Source organism: Giraffa tippelskirchi, chromosome 11 (assembly GCF_054371585.1).
Source record: "Giraffa tippelskirchi isolate mGirTip1 chromosome 11, T2T-mGirTip1v1.2.pri, whole genome shotgun sequence".
NCBI lineage: Eukaryota > Metazoa > Chordata > Mammalia > Artiodactyla > Giraffidae > Giraffa > Giraffa tippelskirchi.
In genome coordinates this window covers 97,634,527-97,655,447 of record NC_137285.1, presented here as the reverse complement: position 1 = coordinate 97,655,447, position 20,921 = coordinate 97,634,527, and the positions used below count along the sequence as shown (strand labels likewise).

The following is a 20,921-nucleotide window of genomic DNA, read 5'->3' as shown; positions in this document are numbered from 1 at the left end:
CAAACTTATGGTTTACAAGGGGCTTGCCAAGTGGCTCTAGTGGTAAAGAACTCGCCAGTCAATGCAGGAGACATAAGAGATGCAGGTTTGATCCCTGGGTCCAGAAGATCCCCTGGAGGAGGGCATGGCAACCTACTCGAGTATTCATGGACAGAGGAGCCTGGCAGTCGACAGTCCATGGGGTTGCAGAGTCGGACACAACTGAAGCAATTAGCATACATGGTTTATAAAGGGGAAAGATGGTAAAGGGGATAAACTGGGAGTTTGAGATTGACATATACAGACTACCATATTTAAAATAGATAACCAACAAGGACCTACTGTATAGCATAGGGAACTCTGCTCAATATTGTATAATAACCTAAATGGGAAAAGATTTGAAAAAGGATAGATATATGTAAAAAAACTGATTTTGCCACTGAGCCCAGGCTGATAACAGCTTATCATGCCTTTTAGCCAAAAGAAAGTTGAGGTGGAAAGCAGAGAGGGAGAGTGAAATAAAATGGAATAAATAGCTAATTATGATATGCTAAAAAATGAAGTCCAGAAACAAAATGTAAATATATATAAATACTTAACTTTTAGAATTAAAAATTCTTCTAGAAGGTTACATAAAATATTTCTATGACCTTGGCATAGGAAGATGTCCAAAACAGGATTTACAATGTATTACTCATAAAGGAAAATATTGATATACTGGACCACGTCTGTTTATCGAAAGGTACCATTAAGATAATCTGATAAAGGTATCTATAAAGATACCTTCAGCAATTAAATACTTAGCGGTGATTTATTAAACATTTTCCAAATGAGGTGGGAAAATAATTACTGCTATCTTCTTTTCAACTTGAAGTCTTTTCAACTTGAAGTTTTAGCTAGTACAGTTAAGAAAAGAAGAAAAAAATAAGATGCATAAGAATTAGAAAGAAAGAAATAAAACTGTCATCATTTTCAGGTAATATGAGTGTATACACAGAAAATCCAAAGTAGTTTACAGATCAAACTAATAAGTGAGTTTAGCAAGATCTCTAAATATGAGATCAATATACAAAATCAACTTCATTTCTACATATCATCCAAAACAAAAGGAAAGTTTTAAAGATACCATTTACAACAGTTTCAAAACATTCTAACTGCCTAATGATAAATTTAACCAAAGATATGTAATATCCTCACAGTGAAAACTATAAACATTACTTCAAGAAATTTTAAAAGATTCAGGACTTCCCTGGTGGTACAATGGGCAAGTATCTGCCTGCCAATGCAGGGGACACAGTTTCAATCCCTGATCCAGGAAAAGTCCACATGCTGAGGAGCAACTAAAGCCAGTGCACCACAACTACTGAGCCTGTGCACCACAGCTACTAAAGCCTGCACTCTCTAGGGCCTGTGAGCCCTGATTACTGAGCCCATGTGCCACAGCTACCGAAGCCTATGCACCCAGAACTCATGCTCTGCAACAAGAGAAGCCACTGCAATGAGAAGCCAGTGCACCCCAATGAAGAGTAGCCCCCGCTCACCGCAATCAGAGAAAGCCCAGAAGACCCAGCACAGCCAAATAAATAGAAAGGATAAATTTTGTTAATGTAAAGGTAACTTTTTAAAAAGAAATTTTTAAAAGATTAAAATAAATTTTTTCCAGTAGTCATGTATGGATGTGAGAGTTGGACTGTGAAGAAAGCTGAGCGCCAAAGAATTGATGCTTTTGAACTGTGGTGTTAGAGAAGACTCTTGAGAGTCCCTTGGACTGCAAGGAGATCCAACCAGTCCATCCTAAAGGGGATCAGCCCTGGGTGTTCATTGGAAGGACTGACGTTGAAGCTGAAACTCCATTACTTTGGCCACCTCATGCGAAGAGCTGACTCATTAGAAAAGACCCTGATGCTGGGAAGTATTGGGGGCAGAAGAAGAGGACAACAGAGGATGAGATGGCTGGATGGCATCACCGACTCGATGGACATGAGTTTGGGTGGACTCCGAGAGTTGGTGATGGATAGGGAAGCCTGGCGTGCTGCGATTCATGGGGTCGCAAAGAGTTGGACACGACTGAGTGACTGAACTGAACTAAACTGAACTGAAAGGTAACTTTTTAAAAAGAAAGTTTTAAAAGATTAAAATAAATGGAGAGATATTCCCTGTTCATGAGTTGGAAGACTCAATATTTCTCATTATTGTTAAGATGTCACTTATGCCCAAATTAATCTATACAGATCATACAATATGATCCCAACCATGGTTTTTTTTATTTGTTTGCTTGTTTGCTTTTACAAAAACTAATAAGCTGATTCTAAAACTTATGGAAATGCAAAAGGCCAACAAAAACTGAGGCAATCTTTAAATAGAAAGGAGCTAAAGGACTTATACTGTAAATATCAAGATATCAAGACCTACCATACAGGTATAATAACATAAGTAAGCTAAGTAAATGTAAGTAAACTTTAAAAGTAATGTTTTTAAGAAATTTTAAAATAAAACTACAGCAGAAAACAATTTACATTACGTAATCCAAGGAAAAATTCTGCCTTAGATTGATTATCAGGAAAAAATGAATCCCTTCAAGCTGAGGAACAAAGACATTTTCTTTTATCGAAGAATTAATATTACAGTTTTATTTACCATTTTACTATCCCTTCTAGGAAATGTACGTATGTTTAGTGCTCAAGTGTAATAAGGAACTAATCACAAGTGTTTCAAAACATATTTTTTGGTTTCCTTTAATATAATTTTTATTTATTAGGCATTAAGTATATATTTTGAATTATTTTGAAGTACTAAATAAATAAATTACAAACTTGTGTCTTCAATGTTTCAAAACCATTCTCCCTCTTTATTTGCCAAACAGGCAAGAGAAACTGCTAATTCCAAGCCCAAAGCCAGAACTTGGCTAGATCAAAATTATTTTGACCACTCTTGACAAATCAGAGAATTTTACCTGATCAAGCTCTTTCCCAGATTTCCTAAGATTCTGTAGTTGGTAGACTTCTAAAATTCTTCCATCATCCTGACAGCACAAATCAATGACAACACAGCCCTGGTCCTCAAAGGCATTGATTTGGTGAAAAGTAATAAAAGGTTTACTGTAGTACATCCCTGGAAGAAGCTGCAGGAACACAAACAATGAGAAAGAGATATTTTATTTCCTTTAGGGTACAGATCCACAAAGCTCAAATTAAGATTTCTCCCCCTTTAAGTAATAGGCCTGGTAGGTATAAAAACCAGAATTTGGAATGTAGAAGCAAATATGTTTTGATTTAAAATCATCTCATCTCATAATCAATAAACTGAGGCTATCTGATATAGACCAATCAACTGATTTAACCATCTTCAAAGTTCTCACAAAATATGGCCCAATATTTTGAAGAATAAAGAAATCCTAAACTCTTTAGTACATGGTTAAATAGAGAATGCTTTTATTAAAAAGTTTATGATAGTGACTAAGTGACTAAGCCTCTAGAAAATGCTCTCATTACTAAAATGGGATTTTTTTGGTAATGAAATTATATGCAGGACTACAGCAAATTTAGGATACTATTTCTTTAAGGGGTTAAAAAGCAGACAAATATAACAATGCTATTTATCAGGAGTCTATAGAAAGATATTTAACCAATACACTTTGGACTTTGGTAGTATTATCATACTATACATTAAAATGTCATAAAAGCAACTAATAAAAATATAATTGCAAAAGTTACAAAAGACCTCTGCATGAACAGTATTCTCTTTAGCAAATATTGTTATACAGAAAAATCCATGCTAACATGCTAAAAGGATTTCCTAGATGTCATTTTTGTTGTCAATCCATTTTGTAACTGAATCAGATAATTTAAAGGATAAAATCATTTCCTACAATTTTCTGATATGCAAAATTCACTGTATTAATTAATATATAGCTAGCCCTCCTTATGGAATAAGGCAATATCCTTTAATTAAGAGTGGCTTATGCAAGAAATACCCAACAAGGCAAAAATCAGTGATATGGAGATTCGCTTTCATGTCCAATCATTCACAGTCAAAATACTCCACCTGACCAGTATGCTTATCCACCACATGAAACCGTGTATTATACTGGGGTTCCCAGCTTATTCCATCTGAAAAGGGCTTTCCTCGAATTTTAGAAGAGATGATTTTCCACAAATTCATCTTTAGAGGCTGTTCAATGAAGATGATGTAGTTCCTTGTCATTCCTAAAATGGTTCAAGTAAACAATAAAATGTTATTTGGCAAAATAGAGTTGTCTGAAATGCAACAGTTATGGGGACTTGTCAGAATAGTTGGACATATTACCGCCGACCTAAACAAATGCCAATCAGAAATAATTCTTCAACATTTCTCAGCTTTGCTATATATATTTTCTGTTCCTACATAAAAACAGGAACTTCTTACAATAGCTTGGGCTGAATGCCCTCAACTTGCATTTTTTAATCTTTTTTTTTTTCTTCCTCTTCAAATTGTTTGGTTTAGGAAGCATTACATTAAAGTGTCATTTTCGATCTAGAACTTTATTCCTTAATCCTTTTGCTATTTACACTGGAGGTAAGGATCTAGGAGCAGATTGGCTATAAAAGTTTAGGATGCAGAAAATAAATATTCTGAAAAAAAGCTGAAGCAATCTATGTGGAATATGAATTTCCCTCCCAAAAAATATTAGTATGATTATTATTTGTGGTCTTTAAAATCACCTAAAATACTGAATTCTGTCAATTTTTTATGGTCAAATTATTTTTTTTATTAAGACTTTATTTTTTGGAGCAATTTTAGGCTCAAAACAAAACCAAGGGGAAAGTACAGAGATTTTCCATATACCCCCATCCCCATACACTCTCAGCTCCCATTTTATCAATTTCCTCCACCAGAGTGGTCCATGTATTATAGCTGATGAATCTACACTGACACATCATAATCACCCAAAGCCCATAGCTTCTATTGTGGAAACACGCATAAAGGTATGTTTTTCCTTTGTATTTATTCAATGACAGACAACACAATACAAAACAAAACAAAGAGACTGATTTCTACGACTAGGGGTTATTCATTGTTTCATCCTGGAGCAGGGGACTAGAGGGAGAGGCTGTTCTCCATAGAGAACTTAAGTGGAATTACGGTTAGGTGACTAAATCTCAGCCTATTTCTCCGTGACTCTGTGCGCTGGGAAGGAACTGATAACTTCCTAAACTGACAGTTGTTTCCTAGAGCAGTCAATTAATGAAAAACTTGTTAACAATTTTTTCATAATTGGTTATATTAAAATCTTTTCCAGTCAGTTGGCTAGGGTAAGCAATACATGACTAAACAGAATGAATTTAATTCGCATTAAAATGCAACCTTGGTCTCTTATCACCATACTCAGATAAACTATATTAACATAGAACTTTCTAAAACTAGTCCCCCTGCAACGGTGACATTAAGGCAGGCCCCATTAAATTTTGCCTTATTTCTAGGCTCACCAAAGCTGTGGTAGTAAGAAGGTCTCATCCTCTCCGCAGAAGCAATAGAACATATCACCTGGGCTCCATGGATTGTCTCCCCAGGGTCAGATTTTTCTGGAGGAACCTGAATAACATTATAGCAGGAACCTGGAAAATGGAAAGTCCTGTCTTAACTGATTCACATACATTTGAAGAATAAAAGATAACCCTTGCATTTGTGGACTAGGCAAAAACGATTAAGAGATTTATACAATAAGCATGACACATATATTTCATAAGGGGTTATTTCAACGACTTGGATACAAAAAATAGATTATAAACAGTATTAGCTAAGGTTTTGAAACATCATACACAAAGTAACCAACCAATAGCTATTATATTTTAATGTTCACAAATGGTTCCCTTCTACCTCTATGAAGATGAACTCAACCCCAGCTTCATAGGAAAAGGTAAGATAGCAGCAAGAAATATCTTCAAATTCTATTTGTCCTTCTTCTCATTCCCCAGTTCCAAAAACTACAGTCTCCATTTGTACTTATGTCCAACGTCTTCCTTTCGGTCTTCTAGATCCTTGGGGTCACTTTGGGTTCCCTCTTCTCCCATCTTATCAACATTCACTCATGCAATTATTCATCTGACTATTACTACTTCCTCTCAAGAATCAACTCAGGCACCCACTCCGTAAGCAGCCTTTCCCATCCAAAGACATTTGTTGCCCCTCCTTTATGCTCTGATTATATTCTACACTGTCATAGTACTTATCTCATTTACTATAATTTTCTGTGTATTTATCTGATTAGGCAGATTAGGCTCTTCTGGAGCAAGAACTATGTCTGACACATCTTTGCATCCTCAATACCAAACACTGACCTGTAAATGAACTATAAAAAACTATTGATGGATTGCCTAAGAACATATGTTTGTTAAATAACTCAGTGAATGAACAAATACTGAGATCATACTGAATTATCTTTCTGGTGTTAGAAGTGCCAATGTAGGTCTTGAAGAACCTGTAACTTATAGAATTTCACAATCTCTTCACCTCTTTTGGAACAGGATAACCATCTGGTTCCCTACTCATTTATCAGCAGCTCCTTGAGAACTAAGTCACTTCAGTCATGTCCGACTCTTTGCAACCCTATGAACCACAGCCCACCAGGTTACTCTGTACATGGGATTTTCTAGGCAAGAACACTGGAGTGGGTTGCCATTTCCTCCTCCAGGGTATCTTCCTGACCCAGGGATCCAATCCGCATCTCTTAAGTCTCCTGCACTGGCAGGAGGGTTCTTTACTGCTAGCACCACCTGGGAAGCCCTTACTGAGTGTCAACTATATTCCAGGCACTCTTCTAAGAGTCCTAAGCACCATATTCTAGACACTTGTGTACAGCAAAATAGTGTACAAAATAGACAAAAGGCTCTTATTTTATAAAACTCAAATTTTAAAAAAATCATACAATAAGTAAAAATAGAATGCATCAGATGAGAACTATAATGAGGAATAAACAAAGGAATGGGAATTAGAAGTGAGTGTATAAGGATATGGGCTGCTACTATTTGCAACTTAAATTATGGTGGTCTGGGAAGGCTTCACTAAGAAGGTGGCATTTGAGTCAAGACCTGAAGGGAGTGAGGAAGAGAGCCTTGAGGATATCTAGGAGAAATGCATTTCAGGTGATGAAAGTGAAAGTTGCTCAATCACGTCCAACTTTTTGCGATCCCATGGACTATACAGTCCATGGAATTCTCCAAGCCAGAATACTGGAGTGGGTAGCCTTTCCCTTCTCCAGGGGATCTTCCCAACCCAGGGATCAAACCCAGGTCTCTCACATTGCAGGCGGATTCTTTACCAGCTGAGCCACAAGGGAAGCCCAAGAATACTGAAGTGGGTAGCCTATCCCTTCAGCAGGGGATCTTCCCCACCCAGGAATCAAACTGGGGTCTCCTGCATTGCAGGCGGATTCTTTACCAACTGAGCTATGAGGGGATAAGAGCAAATGCAAAGATTCTTAGCCAAGAATAAGTTTGGAGTGTTCAAATAACTGTAGTGAGGGCAGAGTGGCCCTGCCCATAGGAAGCAGAGAGAAAATTCTAGATGAGGTGGAGTAGGTTAAAGGGATAACTGGCTGATATACTGAGAATAAATTGAAGTAGGGTAAGGGGAGAAGCAAGGAGACTGGTTAAGAAGCTATTACAATAATTCATATGAGAAAGAATGGTGGCCCAAATCAGAGTGGGGGCAGTGGAGGTGACACGATGTAGCTGGATTTTTGATATATTTTGAAGGCATTGCTGAAATTACTTTTTGACCCATTAGATGTGGATGTGAGAGAGGTATAAAACATGATTCCAAGGTTATCATCTTAAGCAAGTAGAATGATAGAGTTACCCTAAACTGAGGTGGGGAAGATTTTAAGCAGAGAAATTTAGGGAGAAAGATCAAAAGTTTGGTTTTAAAAAATTAATTTTGTAACCTCTATTAGACATCCTAGTAAAAACACTGAGTAAGCAACTAGTAGGGAGGTCTAGGTTAGGATAATATATGTTTTGAGAAACAATTATAAATAAAACATCATGCTTTATACAGTAATGAGTCATAAAAGAAATGAAAGATATACTCTATAGTTCCAATATTACTGTCTAAGAGATTACATTATTTTAAATTAGTACTTAAAACTAGCTAGATTAAATGTCTAGAGGATTTCTGTTAATTTTCAAAGGGCTTTTTAAAAATATCTGGAAAAGTGAAAACAATTAAAAGCTTTTTATTTTGTAAAGGTAGAAGTTACTAGCAAGCACTTCATTTACCAAAAAAATCACTAAATGTCCCCCAAACACATACTGTTTAGTTGAGCTCTCTGCAGCTACACATACCCTTGTGTTCTAGTTCAAAAATTTCTCACTGAACCAAATAATCAAGTAAGAAAAAAGAAGTAAATCCAGTTTTACTTGAGATTAGAGTATCAAGAGAAGAATTTCCTATCTCAGCAATTGGATTAAATGACAATTACTCAATTTACTAAATTTGAACACTACTAGTTGATGAACTGTCCTGCTTGTAAGTCTTGAAGGTATGCGCAAGGCAGACAGACACCCAGGAAACACAGAGCAGAGGACTGAATGCCCAGGGAAATGATTTGCTCGATACTTTGTGTCTAACTCTGGGAGACACCTCAGGACTTTGCATAAAGGTCAAATTGAGGCAAAATAACAAGTTCAACTCATAATGACTGGTGCAAGGTTTCTCAGAGATTCATGGGCCACTTGCAACAAAATCACCTGAAGATCTTGTTAAAATGCATCAAGATAAGGAGTGAAGGGTTGGTTACATTGCAGAATCTTAGCCCCTTTTCAAGTCTACTGAACCAGAATATCTGAAGATGAAGCCCACGGTCGCACATTGCTAGGAAGCATTCCAGATGGCTTTGGGGTGTTCTAAAGGCTGAGAATCACTGATCTAATGATTTATTTTAGAAAAATAAATAAAAATGGTTAAACAGCATTTCTTATATTATGGACTATATACAAAGTTATCTATAACTCTTCGCAACTCCATAGACTATAGCCCACCAGGCTCCTCTCTGTCCATGGAATTCTTCAGGTAAGAACACTGGAGTGGGCTGTTGTTCAGTCACTAAGTCATGTCCAACTCTTTGCTACATGGACTACAGCACACCAGGCTTCCTTGTCCCTCACTATCTCCTGGAGTTTGCTCAAATTCATGTCCATTGAGTCGGTGATGCCATCCAGTCATTTCACCCTTTGTGGCCCCCTTCTCCTCCTGCCCTCAATCTTTCCCTGGATCAGGGTTTTTTCCAATGAGTCAGCTCTTAGTATCAAGTGGCCAAAGATCGAGCTTCATCTTGAGCATCAGTCATTCAAATGAATAGTATTTATTTCCTTTAGGAGTGACGGGTTTGATCTCCTGCTTCCCAAGACTCTCAAAAGTCTTCTCCAGTACCAAAATTTGAAAGCATCAATTCTTTGGCACTCAGCCTTCTTTATAGTCCAACTCTCACATCTGTACATGATGAATAGAACAGGTAGCCATTCCCTTCTCCAGGGGATCTTCCCAACCAAGGGACTGAACCTGGGTCTCCTGCATTGCAGGCAGATTCTTTAATGTCTGAGCCACCAGGGAAGCCCCGCTTGGTTATTAGAGTTAATTTATTAAGAAATGAACTTTTAATGATCAAAAAAATGAATAGACAAAAGAAAAGCTGCGTCAGTTTACCCATTTGCTTAAAGATTTTACCTAAAAAGATGTTTGATGTTTCCTATAAGAGATTTGAAGAACACATCCCTACCTGAGGTCAAGTAACAAAGAGCAGAGAGGGCTGGGTGATGAAGTTTCCAGGGTACCCTATCTGTTCTCGAGCCAGTAAAAAAACAAACCTGAAGTCTTCACTTTCATATGTACTCACATGTGTAAATATGGAGAGGTAGAGATGAAAACCCAAAAAGCCAATTCCTTACCAGAGGTATACATTAACCTATTCAAAAGTTAACCTACACAAAGGATTCATAGGTTATAAATGATATATTGACAGCTAAGATAGACAGTCAGAAACTTTTAATACTTGTACTCACACATTCCTTTCCAAACAGAGAGAGATGTATATTCAGGTATATGATAATGAATTTGCATGCCCTGAGAGAATCCTCTGTACTCAGCAATAAATAATTGTTAAGATGGTCTAACAGAATGACTAATAGCAAGATTTTTCTGTGTTATTCAGGCTTGGTGCCAAGCCTGGTATTAGGCACTTGAGGCTTGCTTAAGCAAGCGTCTTAAATCTTCTCAAGGTTCAGTGCCCTCATCTTTAGAATGGGGGTAATAATACCTTTCTTAATGCCATTGATGGACCTAGAGATTATCAAACTAAGCGAAGCAAGACAGAGAAAAACAAATATCATATGATATCATTTATATTGGAATCTAAAATATGATATAAATGAACTTATTTACAAAACAGAAATAGACTCAGACATTGAAAACAAACTTATGGTTGCCAAAGGGGAAATGGGTGTGGAATAAATTAGGAGTATGGGGTTAGCAAATACAAACTACTGTATATAAAATAGATAAACAACAAGGTCCTGCTGTACAGCACAGGGAACTATATTCAATATCTTGCAGTAAACCATAATGGAAAAGAATATGGGAAACTAAACATAACACTGTAAATCAACTATACCTCAATTAAAAAAATAAAAATAATCGTACCTTTCTCAGAGATTTGTTATAGGATTAAGTGAGAAACTATATGGGAAAAAATGGTTAACACCAGCACATACTAGTTACTCTATAAATGTTAGCTATCATTATTAGCCATTAGAACCTTCTGGAACAGACTAATAGACAGCTAGGAAAGTATACAGATGAACAGGAAAGGGATGTGATACAAGTAGCTGCAAATGCAACCAAACTTTAACCTTAACTTACTTTGTAGTATATTACTCCCTTGGTAAAAATAAATTCCTCTCTATGTAACATACAGTGTACTTTCTCTTTATCTCTTTGCTGTACCATTCTAAATTTCTTATAGTATGGTACCTCTTAAAAATTCAAGTTTGAGAAATATATACTGAAAATCCCTACAATGCATGTGAGCCAAAAAGCATAATGGAACATAAAAATGTGAGTCGTGATGAAAAGATCAAATAGAAAATCAGCTTGTAAGTATATACACAAAAAGACCACAGAACATAACAATAAATTACATATTTTAAGTTCAGAAATGCAGTTTCAGAGATTTCTTTCTTAAATTTTCAAATGAGTTTCATATAAGTTAACACCTTAGTCATAATGGAACTCTGGGAAGACAGTTAACTCCCAATTATTTTTTCAAAGACTCCCATCCCAATGTTACCATGTTGCCCATAAGAGTTCCCCATATTGTACGCTGTTCCATCTGGATCATAATGAGGATGTGCAGTTGCTCCGTTCACAGCAATAAATTTTCTCCAGTCAACCTGAAAATTTAAGACCATTCAGAGACTTAAATTACATGGGTAGGTCTCTATTTAGATGCATAGACAGTAGGGATGTATCAAATACTTTTAAAATAAGATAACTATAGTTTAAGCCCTGATATCTCACCTCTGTGAAATCAAAATTATTTTTCCTACTAAAGAAAAAGAAACTAAGGACAAACAAGAAAACCAAACAAAATCCCTCCCACCACCACCAAGAAATGGACAAAAATGATTATCCAGTAAGAAATCTTTTTGCTCAAGATCACAAGAAAGTTCAAAATAATAAGGATTAAGATTCTGGCCCCAATTTTTATTTTGCTTCAAATTAATGTGTAACATTAAGGCAGTATGTGTTAGTCGCTCAGTCGTGTCTGACTCTTTGCGACCCCATGGACTGTAGCCTACCAGGCTCCTCTGTCCATGGAATTTTCCAGGCAAGAGTACTGGAGTGGGTTGCCATTTCCTTCTCCAGGCCTGTTTGGGTCTAGATAATCTCCAGTCCAATTATACCTGTAGCTAAGCAGAAAATGAAATGACAGAAATAAATCTGTACTATGCTATGTCCTAGCCTTTTGCCCTAGCCTTCAGACAGTTGGACTAAGGAAGAAATCTAGAATTATCTTTAAGGACAATCAACACCGCAGGCCATTCTAATGAAGACAGAGGGTACATAATGACCTGAATCAGTGGGTAACTTTGGTTTTGTTTAAGAATCCAATTTTTTCTTCTGATAATAACTACTCTAAAAAGTATTTGAATGGAGAGAAATTTTAGGATCTATTATATTTTTAACCTATATTTTACCTTTTCTGTTTTTTCCAGGGTTTCAATGTCCACTTTATTCATAAAGTTAGTTTCCGTACTAAGATAGTAATCACCCTTGTACTGCACATAGTTGACATTGGTGTTGTCAGAAATTGCTGAAATCAAATTCCAAAGTTATTTAAACACCACAACTTACTATAGCAGATCCTAAGCACACAATCAAGGGAGAAAGCAGTTGAAACATCCTCTCATATCAAAATAAATAAATATCAAGATCCATATTTATAAAGATTGACATATGTCATATTAATTTAAAGAATCATCACTATTACCCAAAAATTCTGGGCATAATAAAGGGTGCTTACCAAGCTTTTCAAATTTTGACATGAAACGTTCAAAAACATTCTTGCATGGGTCAGGGAGAGCCAATGTGCCAAATTCTGAGATCACAATTCTATCACGAACACTGTTGGCCTTATATGTATCACTCTGTAGAAACTTGCTCCTATATGTCACTGTGCCCTTCTCCATCTTGAACTGGTGAAGTAAAGCCATTCCATCAAACCAGTGATTGTACCTTAGTAGGAGCAAAAACAGAAAAATAAGTATTCGGAAGAAAAACGTGGGGTCAAAAGGAGAGATTTCAAATACAGAGATAAGGGAATGGGATGGGTTCCTAGCACAACCTGATTAGTCAAAGAACTTGAAATTAAGGGATGACAGATTTTGAGTATATCCTGGAGTACAACAATGAAAAACCAACTTACATTCTCTTGATCCTAACCCCTTATCAAAACCTCATACATCAGAGGGCTAAAGGAAAACCCTAAGCTGTTGACTTCTAAGATAACTGTATCTTTACCCTATAGCCAAGATAATAGCATATGGAATGCTTGATATTTCTCAAATTAAAAGGGACTCCAAAACTTTTAGACATAGTTATCTTCATATCTTTTGTGTATTACATTTTCTGTTTATTTAAATTTTTTGTCAAATTTATCAAAACTATGCTAAAGTAAGCAAATAAGATGACTGCCCTTACTGGATAATCATTTTTGTCCATATTATCACACTAGAAATGATGTATCTAAATGATGGAACATTAAAACACTGTAAGGAAAATTTTTCACTTTACTTTTTGAAGGGTTTATCATTAGTGCTTGACAGATTGAATGTTTAATGTCTTCAGCATGGAAAAGGAAGCAAAAATGCTTGGTTTTATCTTAAAGGCTTGTCTTAAAAGGTTACTGTCTTGAAAGCAGGGATGCAAGTAGATATGTGTACACCCATCTTATAGCAGCATTATTTACAATAACCAAAAGATAGAAACAACCTAAGCATCCATCAGCTGAAGACTAGGATAAACAAAATTTAACATATAATGGAATATTATTCAGCCTTAAAGAGGAGAGAAATTCTGTCACATGCTATAACATGGTGAAATAAGCCAGTCACAAAAGGACAAATCCTATATAATAGCACTTACATGAGGTATCTAAAGTAATCAAACTCATAGAAACATGAAGTAGAATGGTGGTTATCAGGGGTTCAGCAGAGGGGGAAATAGGGAGCTATTGTTTAATGAGTATAGAGTTTCAGTTCTTGAAGATGAAAAAGTTCTGAAGATCTGTTTCACAACACTAACTTGTACATTTAAATATGGCTGAGATGGTAAACTTTATTTTTCATCACAATTGTGTTAAACTGCAAGAAATAAGAAAGTTTTTAGAAAAGGCCCGCTTTGCATATTGATTTAAGATGCCATCTTTATCATAAACTCAATTTCTGTAAGTTCTTGGGTTCATTTCTAGGTTTTCTATTCGACATAACTTGCTATTTGTCCATTAATACATTGATATCATAACATTTTATATTTTCATATTTAATTAAAATAATATAAAATTATATTTTAACATCTGATAAGGCTAGTCTCCAGTCCATGGGGTTGCAAAATGTCAGACATGACTGAGCAACTAGACAACAACAACAAGGCTGGTCTCCACCCCTCAGACAATTTTCTTTTTTAGTGTTTTCTTGACTACTCTTGTATATTTATTTTTCCACATGAACTTTAGTATTCATTCATCTAATTTCCTTTAAAAACTAGAATTTTTATTAAGGTTGTATTTAATTTAAAAACTGACTTAGGGAGAACAGACATCTTTGTGATATTGAATCATCCATCCTACTCAAAGAACAGAGGACCCAAGAGAATAAGATTGTGAAGGAGTAGGTGGATGTAGAGTACATCTCTCTCCATGGAACATCAGGAATACACCTTCAGACACAGAAGTGCATGCAGAATGCAGAACATCAGCTGAGAGCAGACAGGAGTACCTGACCAGAGGAAAAGAATATATAGAATCACGCAAAACTCAGCAGGACAAAGAACTAGGGGGAAAAACAGGAGTGTTAGTAGGACTGGATCTGCCCTTGGTGGGTGGGGGAACTGAAGCAGGGGTCAATCCCCACATCAGGGCAATTGTCTGAGTCAGAGGAGAAACATTTAAGGCTGAGAGTGAAACAGCTGATCTGTGGCAGCCTAAATGGAATGAGAATCAGACAGTCCTTGCTGCAGCCATACATACCCTGGACAGGGACGCAGGTCCCCTGTAAGGCACAGTGGCTGGAAGCTGGCCTTTGGGGATTGTGGAGCAATTCCAGGTCAAGGGCTGCTGTTGATTGCAGAGAGATGGAGCGAGGGGATGTGAGGAAGGAGGTTGTGGTGGGAAATGCCTGTGGAGGAAAGCCAGGCAGCCATGGCTGCTAAGTCGCTTCAGTCGTCTCCTACTCTGTGCGACCCCGTAGACGGCAGCCCACCACAGTCCGCCGTCCCTGGGATTCTCCAGGCAAGAACACTGGAGTGGGTTGCCATTTCCTTCTCCAGTGCATGAAAGGGAAAAGTGAAAGTGCAGTCGCTCAGTCATGTCCGACTCTTAGCGACCCCATGGACTGCAGCCTACCAGGCTTCTCCGTCCATGGGATTTTCCAGGCAAGAGTACTGGAGTGGGTTGCCATTGCCTTCTCCGAGGAAGCAAGGAGATACTGCTGAGTCACGCATAGGGGGTGGAGCCATCACCGTAGCCTCTCTCTCCCCACAGGCCAGCACTGGCAGCTGAACAATAGAGAGGCTGGTCCGTCAAACACCTGAGGCACTGAACCACAGAGCAGGACTCCACCCAGGATGCTCCTTTAAGTGACTGATGTGCAGATCTACAGAGTAGGACCCCACCCAGGGTGCCCCTTTAAGTGCCTGACATGCTGACCTACAGAGTAGGACCCCAGCCAGGAGGGCCCCTCTATGTGCCTGACGCGCTGAACAACAGAGAAGGACCCCAGGCAAGGGAGCCCTCGAAGTGCCTGAACGGCCGGAGCTATGGAGAAAGACTAGCTAAAGAGGCCTTCAATTGCCAGCTACAAGAGGCTGGAAAAAAGACTGAGAGGACCATAATTGCTGCAGCAGAGGCAGTCTGTCCCTACACACTTGGCGCTGCCAGGGTCCCCTCAAGTCAAGCAGTTGCGCCACCTTCACACTCAACTCTCACTGGGGCAGAGCTGCCACAAGCAACACATGCCTCGCTCTATGGGCACAGAGTCGCTTCGGTAGTGTCTGACTCTTTGCGATCCTGTAGACTGTGGCCTGCCAGGCTTCCCTGTCAGGGACGGGAGGTCTCCAGGCAAGAATACTGGAGCGTATTGGCCAATAGTGGTTGCCATACCCTTCTAGAGCACTATATTTCCTGCTGCCCTAGCCGCCAACTCCCCTGAGAACCTGGTGCTGCCAGAAACTCTGCAACCCAAGCAGCTGCACCACCTCCATACCTGGCCCTCACTGGGGCAAACCCAAGTCCTTCAGGGCAGCCTCAGGAGCAAACCCCAGGGGACAACCCACGTGCAGAGGTGGAAATAAAACCACAGTTGAAACCCAGGGGCAGTAGTGTGGCTAAGGGAAGAAGACCCAAAACCTTCCCACCAGCTGTACAAGCTGCAGATTAAATCCACACGATCAACTAGTCAGACTCTGTGTCTATGGAACATATAAAAGGTCATTGAGAGCTCCTACAAAAGAAAATGTACTCGTTCTGATAGCTGTGGACATTGGAGGCAAGAACACACAGGAGTAGGGCCAGATTAGGATCTGAGCTGCCCCCACAGCAGGTCCAGAGATCAGCACAGTGTTGGAGGGCATCCTAGGGAGGTGAGGTGGACTGTGACTTCTAGCGAGGGAAAGGACTCTGACAGCAGTGACTCAAGAAAAACATTTATTATTCTTCTGTTTTGACTTGTTCTGTAGATTCTTTTGGATTTTTTCTTTTTTTTTTTCTTTTTTCCCCCCTCTGTTGTAGTTGTTGATTTTATTGGCACTATGAAATCTAATCAAGTTTTTAGCTGCTTTTTCCCCTCTCGATCACATTTTTTATTGTTGTTATAAACCTCTGCCTCTATGTTGGGCTTTTGCAGTTCTGTGGAGTTTCCCTTTTTTTTTTCTCTTTTTTTAATTTTAATTTTTTAAACCTATTATTATTTTTTTACATTTATTCCTTTGTTTGCTTTTCCTGCTGTTCTTTTTACCATGCAGTTAATCTTTAATGTATATAAATCTTCTTTATCTATCTCTATTTAACTTGCATATCTATTCTTTCTTTCTTTCTTTCCTTTCCTCTCAACATATTTGTTAGTTTTTTTTCATTGCTTTGTTCCCCAGTTGGCACCTTGCTTTAGTTTTGTTTTCCAGTTTGTGCTTTAGTTAGTTTTGTTTTGGTAGATGTAAGTTTTGGTTTCCTTTGTTCACCAGGTCAATCTATTGTACTTTACTTTTGTTGGACTGCTTGATTTTGCTTATGGGTGTATATGAATATGTGTATATTCAGTCACACTTTTTATTGTTGTTATAAACCTCTGCCTCTATGTTGGGCTTTTGCAGTTCTGTGGAGTTTTCCTTTTTTTTTTTTTTCTTTTTTCTTTATTCTTCAGTTTTTGGGTTTTTTTTATAATTTTAATTTTTAATTTTTTTAAACCTATTATATTTTTTCTACATTTATTCCTTTGTTTGCCTTTCCTACTGTTCTTTTCCCCTTGCAGTGAAACTTTAACATATATAAATCTTCATCTACCTCTATTTAACTTTGCATATCTATTCTTTCTTTCTTCCCTTTCCTCTCAATATGTTTGTTAGTTTTGTTTTCATTGCTTTATTCCCCATTTGGCACCTTGCTTTAGTTTTGTTTTCCAGCTTGTGCTTTAGTTAGTTTTGTTCTTAACTGGTAAATAAAATTTTTAATTTCCTTTGTTTCCCAGGTCAATCTACTATACTTTATTTTTGTTGGACTGTTTTGACTTTGCTCATAGGTGTATATGTATATGTATATACTCCATTATTTTAATTAATATTTGCTTGATTTTGTATCTGCCATTTGTCTAGGGTTCATCTTTGGCTTCTCACTTTTAGATATTTGCTTTAATCTCACTTAATGCCATAACAAACCACTTGTGCAATCTTCGTTCCTGACCAGAGATTAAGCCCTGAGCCTTTGGAGTGGGAGCACTAACTCCAAAACCCTAGACTACCAGAGAACTAACCCTAGGGAGTATCAAATAGTGAGAAATCACACAAAGAAAACCAACTGAATACAAGACCCGGCATCACACAACCCCCAGTAGCACCCTGTGCAGGACACTTCATCTAAACAACAAACAAAACAAAAATACAAACCCAATCATCAGCAGACAAGATTATCACCTCACTCAGCCTTGCCCATCAGAGGAAAAACAAACAAACAAACAAAAACTCAGCACAAATCTCACCCTACAGGAAGCTCACACAAACCACTGGACCAACCTTAGGAGGGCAGAAACCAAAAGGAAGAAAGAATTCAACCTTGAAGACTGGGAAGAGGAGACCTCAAACACAATAAGTTTAAAAAAAAATATACTGAAAAGGCAGAGAAATACTACACAAATGAAGGAACAAACTAGAAACATAGAATTCCAAATAAATGAAGAGGAAATAGGCAAACTACCTAAAAAAGAATTCAGAATAATGATAGTAAAGATGATCAAAAACCTTGAAAACAAAATGGAGAAAATGTAAGAATCAATTAACAAAGACCTAGAAGAATTAAAGAATAAACATACAGAGACAAACAACACAATTACTGAAATTAAAAATGCTCTGGAAGAAATCAATAGCAGAACACCTGAAGCAGAAGAATGAATCAGTGAGCTGGAAGATAAAATGGTGGAAATAACTTCTGAAGAGCAAAGTAGAAAGAATGAAAAGAACTGAGGATAGTCTCAGAGACCTCTGGGACAATATCAACTGCATGAACATTTGAATTATAGGGGTCCCAGAAGAAGAAGAAGAGAAAAAGAAAGGGTATGAGAAAATTTTTGAAGAGATTATAGTTGAAAATTTCCCCAACATGGAAAGGGAAATAGTAAATCAAGTCCAAGAGGCACAAAGAGTCCCATACAGATAGACCCAAGGAGAAACACACCAGGACACACACTAATCAAACTAACAAAGACTAAACACAAAGAAATAGTATTAAAAGCAGCAAGGGAGAAGCAACATAAAGGAAAACCCCACACACCAGGACACACACTAATCAAACTAACAAAGACTAAACACAAAGAAATAGTATTAAAAGCAGCAAGGGAGAAGCAACATAAAGGGAAACCCCATACGCTTAACAGCTGATCTTTCAGCAGAAACTCTGCAGGCCAGAAGGGAATGGCAGGATATATTTAAAGTACTGAAAGGGAAAGATCTACAACCAAGATTACTGTACCCAGCAAGGATCTCATTCAAAATTGATGGAGAAATAAAAATCTTCTCAAACAAGCAAAAGTTAAGAGAATTCAGTACCACCAAACCAGCTTTACAACAAATGTTAAAGGGACTTACACAGTCGAAAAATACAAGAGAAGAAAAAAAAGATCTACAAAATCAACCCCAAACAATTAAGAAAATGGCAATAGGAACATATATATCAATAATAACCTTAAATGTAAACAGATTAAATGCTCCAACCTAAAGACACAGACTGGCTGAATGGATACAAAAACAAGACCCATATATATGCTGTCTACAAGAAACCCACTTCAGACCTCAAGACACATATAGATAGAAAGTGAGAGGATGGAAAAATATTCCATGCAAATGGGAAGCAGAAGAAAACTGGAGTAGCAATCCTCATATCAGACAACATAGACCTTAAAATAAAGAAGATTACAAGAGATAAGGAAGGACACTACATAATGATCAAGGGATCAATCCAAGAGGAAGACATAACAATTGTAAATATCTATGCACCCAACATAGGAGCACCTCAGTACATAAGACAAACATTAACAGACATAAAAGGAGAAATTCACAGTAACACAGTAATAGTAGGAGACTTTAACACCCCACTCACACCAATGGACAGATCATCAAAACAGAAAATTAATAAGGAAATACAAGTTCTAAATAATATATTAGATGAGATGGATCTCATTGATATCTTCAGGACATTCTCCATCCAAATGCAGAAGAATACACCTTCTTCTAAAGTGCACATGGAACATTCTCCGGGATACACCACATCTTGGGTCACATATCAAACCTCAGTAAATTTAAGAAAATTGAAATCGTATCTAGCATCCTCTTTGACCACAATGCTATAAGACTAGATATCAATTACAAGAAAAAAACTAAGAAACACAAACACATGGAGATTAAACAACACATTTCTAAACAACCAACAGGTTACTGAAAAAATCAAAAGGGAAATCAAAAACTTTCTAGAAACAAATGCCAATGAAAACATGACAACTCAAAATCTATGGAATGCAGCAAAAGGAGTTCTAAGAGGGAAGTTTATAGCAATACAATCCTAACTCAATAAACAAGAAAAACATTGAAACTTTACGAGAAAAACATCTAAACTTTGTTTAGAAAAAACAACCTAACTTTACACCTAAAACAACTGGAAAAAGAAGAAGAAAAAGACCCCAAAATTAGTAGAAGAAAAAAAATCACAAAGATCTAAGCAGAAATAAGTGAAAAAGAAATGAAAGAAACAATAGTAAAGATTAGTAAAACTAAAAGCTGGTTCTTTGAGGAGATAAACAAAACTGACAAACCTTTTGCCAGACTCATCAAGAAAAAAAGAGAGAAGAATCAAATCAACAAAATTAGAAATGAAAAAGGAGAGGTTACAACTGACGATGTAGAAATACAAAGGATTATAAGAGACTATTATGAACAACTATATGGCATAAAATGGATAACTTGGAAGACATGCACAGATTCTTAGAAAAGTTCAATCTTCTAAGACTGAACCAGGAAGAAACAGAAATTATAAACAACCCAAATACAAGAACTGAAATTGAAGCTGTGATCTAAAATCTCCCCAAAAAACAAAAGCCCAGGACCAGATGGCTTCACAGGAGAATTCTATCAAACATTTAAAGAAGAACTAATGCCTATCCTTCTAAAACTCTCAGAAAGTTGCAGAGGAAGGAACACTTCCAAACTCATTCTACGAGGCCACCATCATCCTGATACCAAAACCAGACAAAGACAATACAAAAAAAGAAAACTACAGGCCAACATCACTGATGAACATAGATGCAAAAATCCTCAACAAAATTTTAGCAAACAGAATTCAGCAACACATCAAAAAGCTCACCATGATCAAGTTGGGTTTATTCCAGGAATGCAAGGATTCTTCAATATATGCAAAACAATCAATGTGATACACCATA

The 20,921-nt window shown here is 37.2% G+C and overlaps 1 protein-coding gene across 6 annotated transcripts in view; it reads right to left on the bottom strand.

Annotated features, from left to right (window-relative positions):
* The window catches only part of BCO2 (beta-carotene oxygenase 2), a 63,421-nt gene that overhangs the window by 17,959 nt on the left and 24,541 nt on the right, over positions 1–20,921 (bottom strand). For 2 of the 6 annotated variants that reach the window (XM_081543424.1, XM_081543426.1), the window contains exons 3-8: positions 12,536–12,747; positions 12,210–12,325; positions 11,300–11,402; positions 5,445–5,573; positions 4,024–4,184; positions 2,933–3,100 (exon numbers count right to left, since the gene is read on the bottom strand). In XM_081543424.1, coding sequence (XP_081399550.1) covers positions 2,933–3,100; positions 4,024–4,184; positions 5,445–5,573; positions 11,300–11,402; positions 12,210–12,325; positions 12,536–12,747 — 889 coding nt within the window. Of the gene's footprint in view, positions 1–2,932; positions 3,101–4,023; positions 4,185–5,444; positions 5,574–11,299; positions 11,403–12,209; positions 12,334–12,531; positions 12,748–14,758; positions 14,907–15,249; positions 15,441–20,921 lie in introns of those variants that run through there. The other 4 variants (XM_081543430.1, XM_081543429.1, XM_081543428.1 and 1 more) reach the window with 4 other exon arrangements.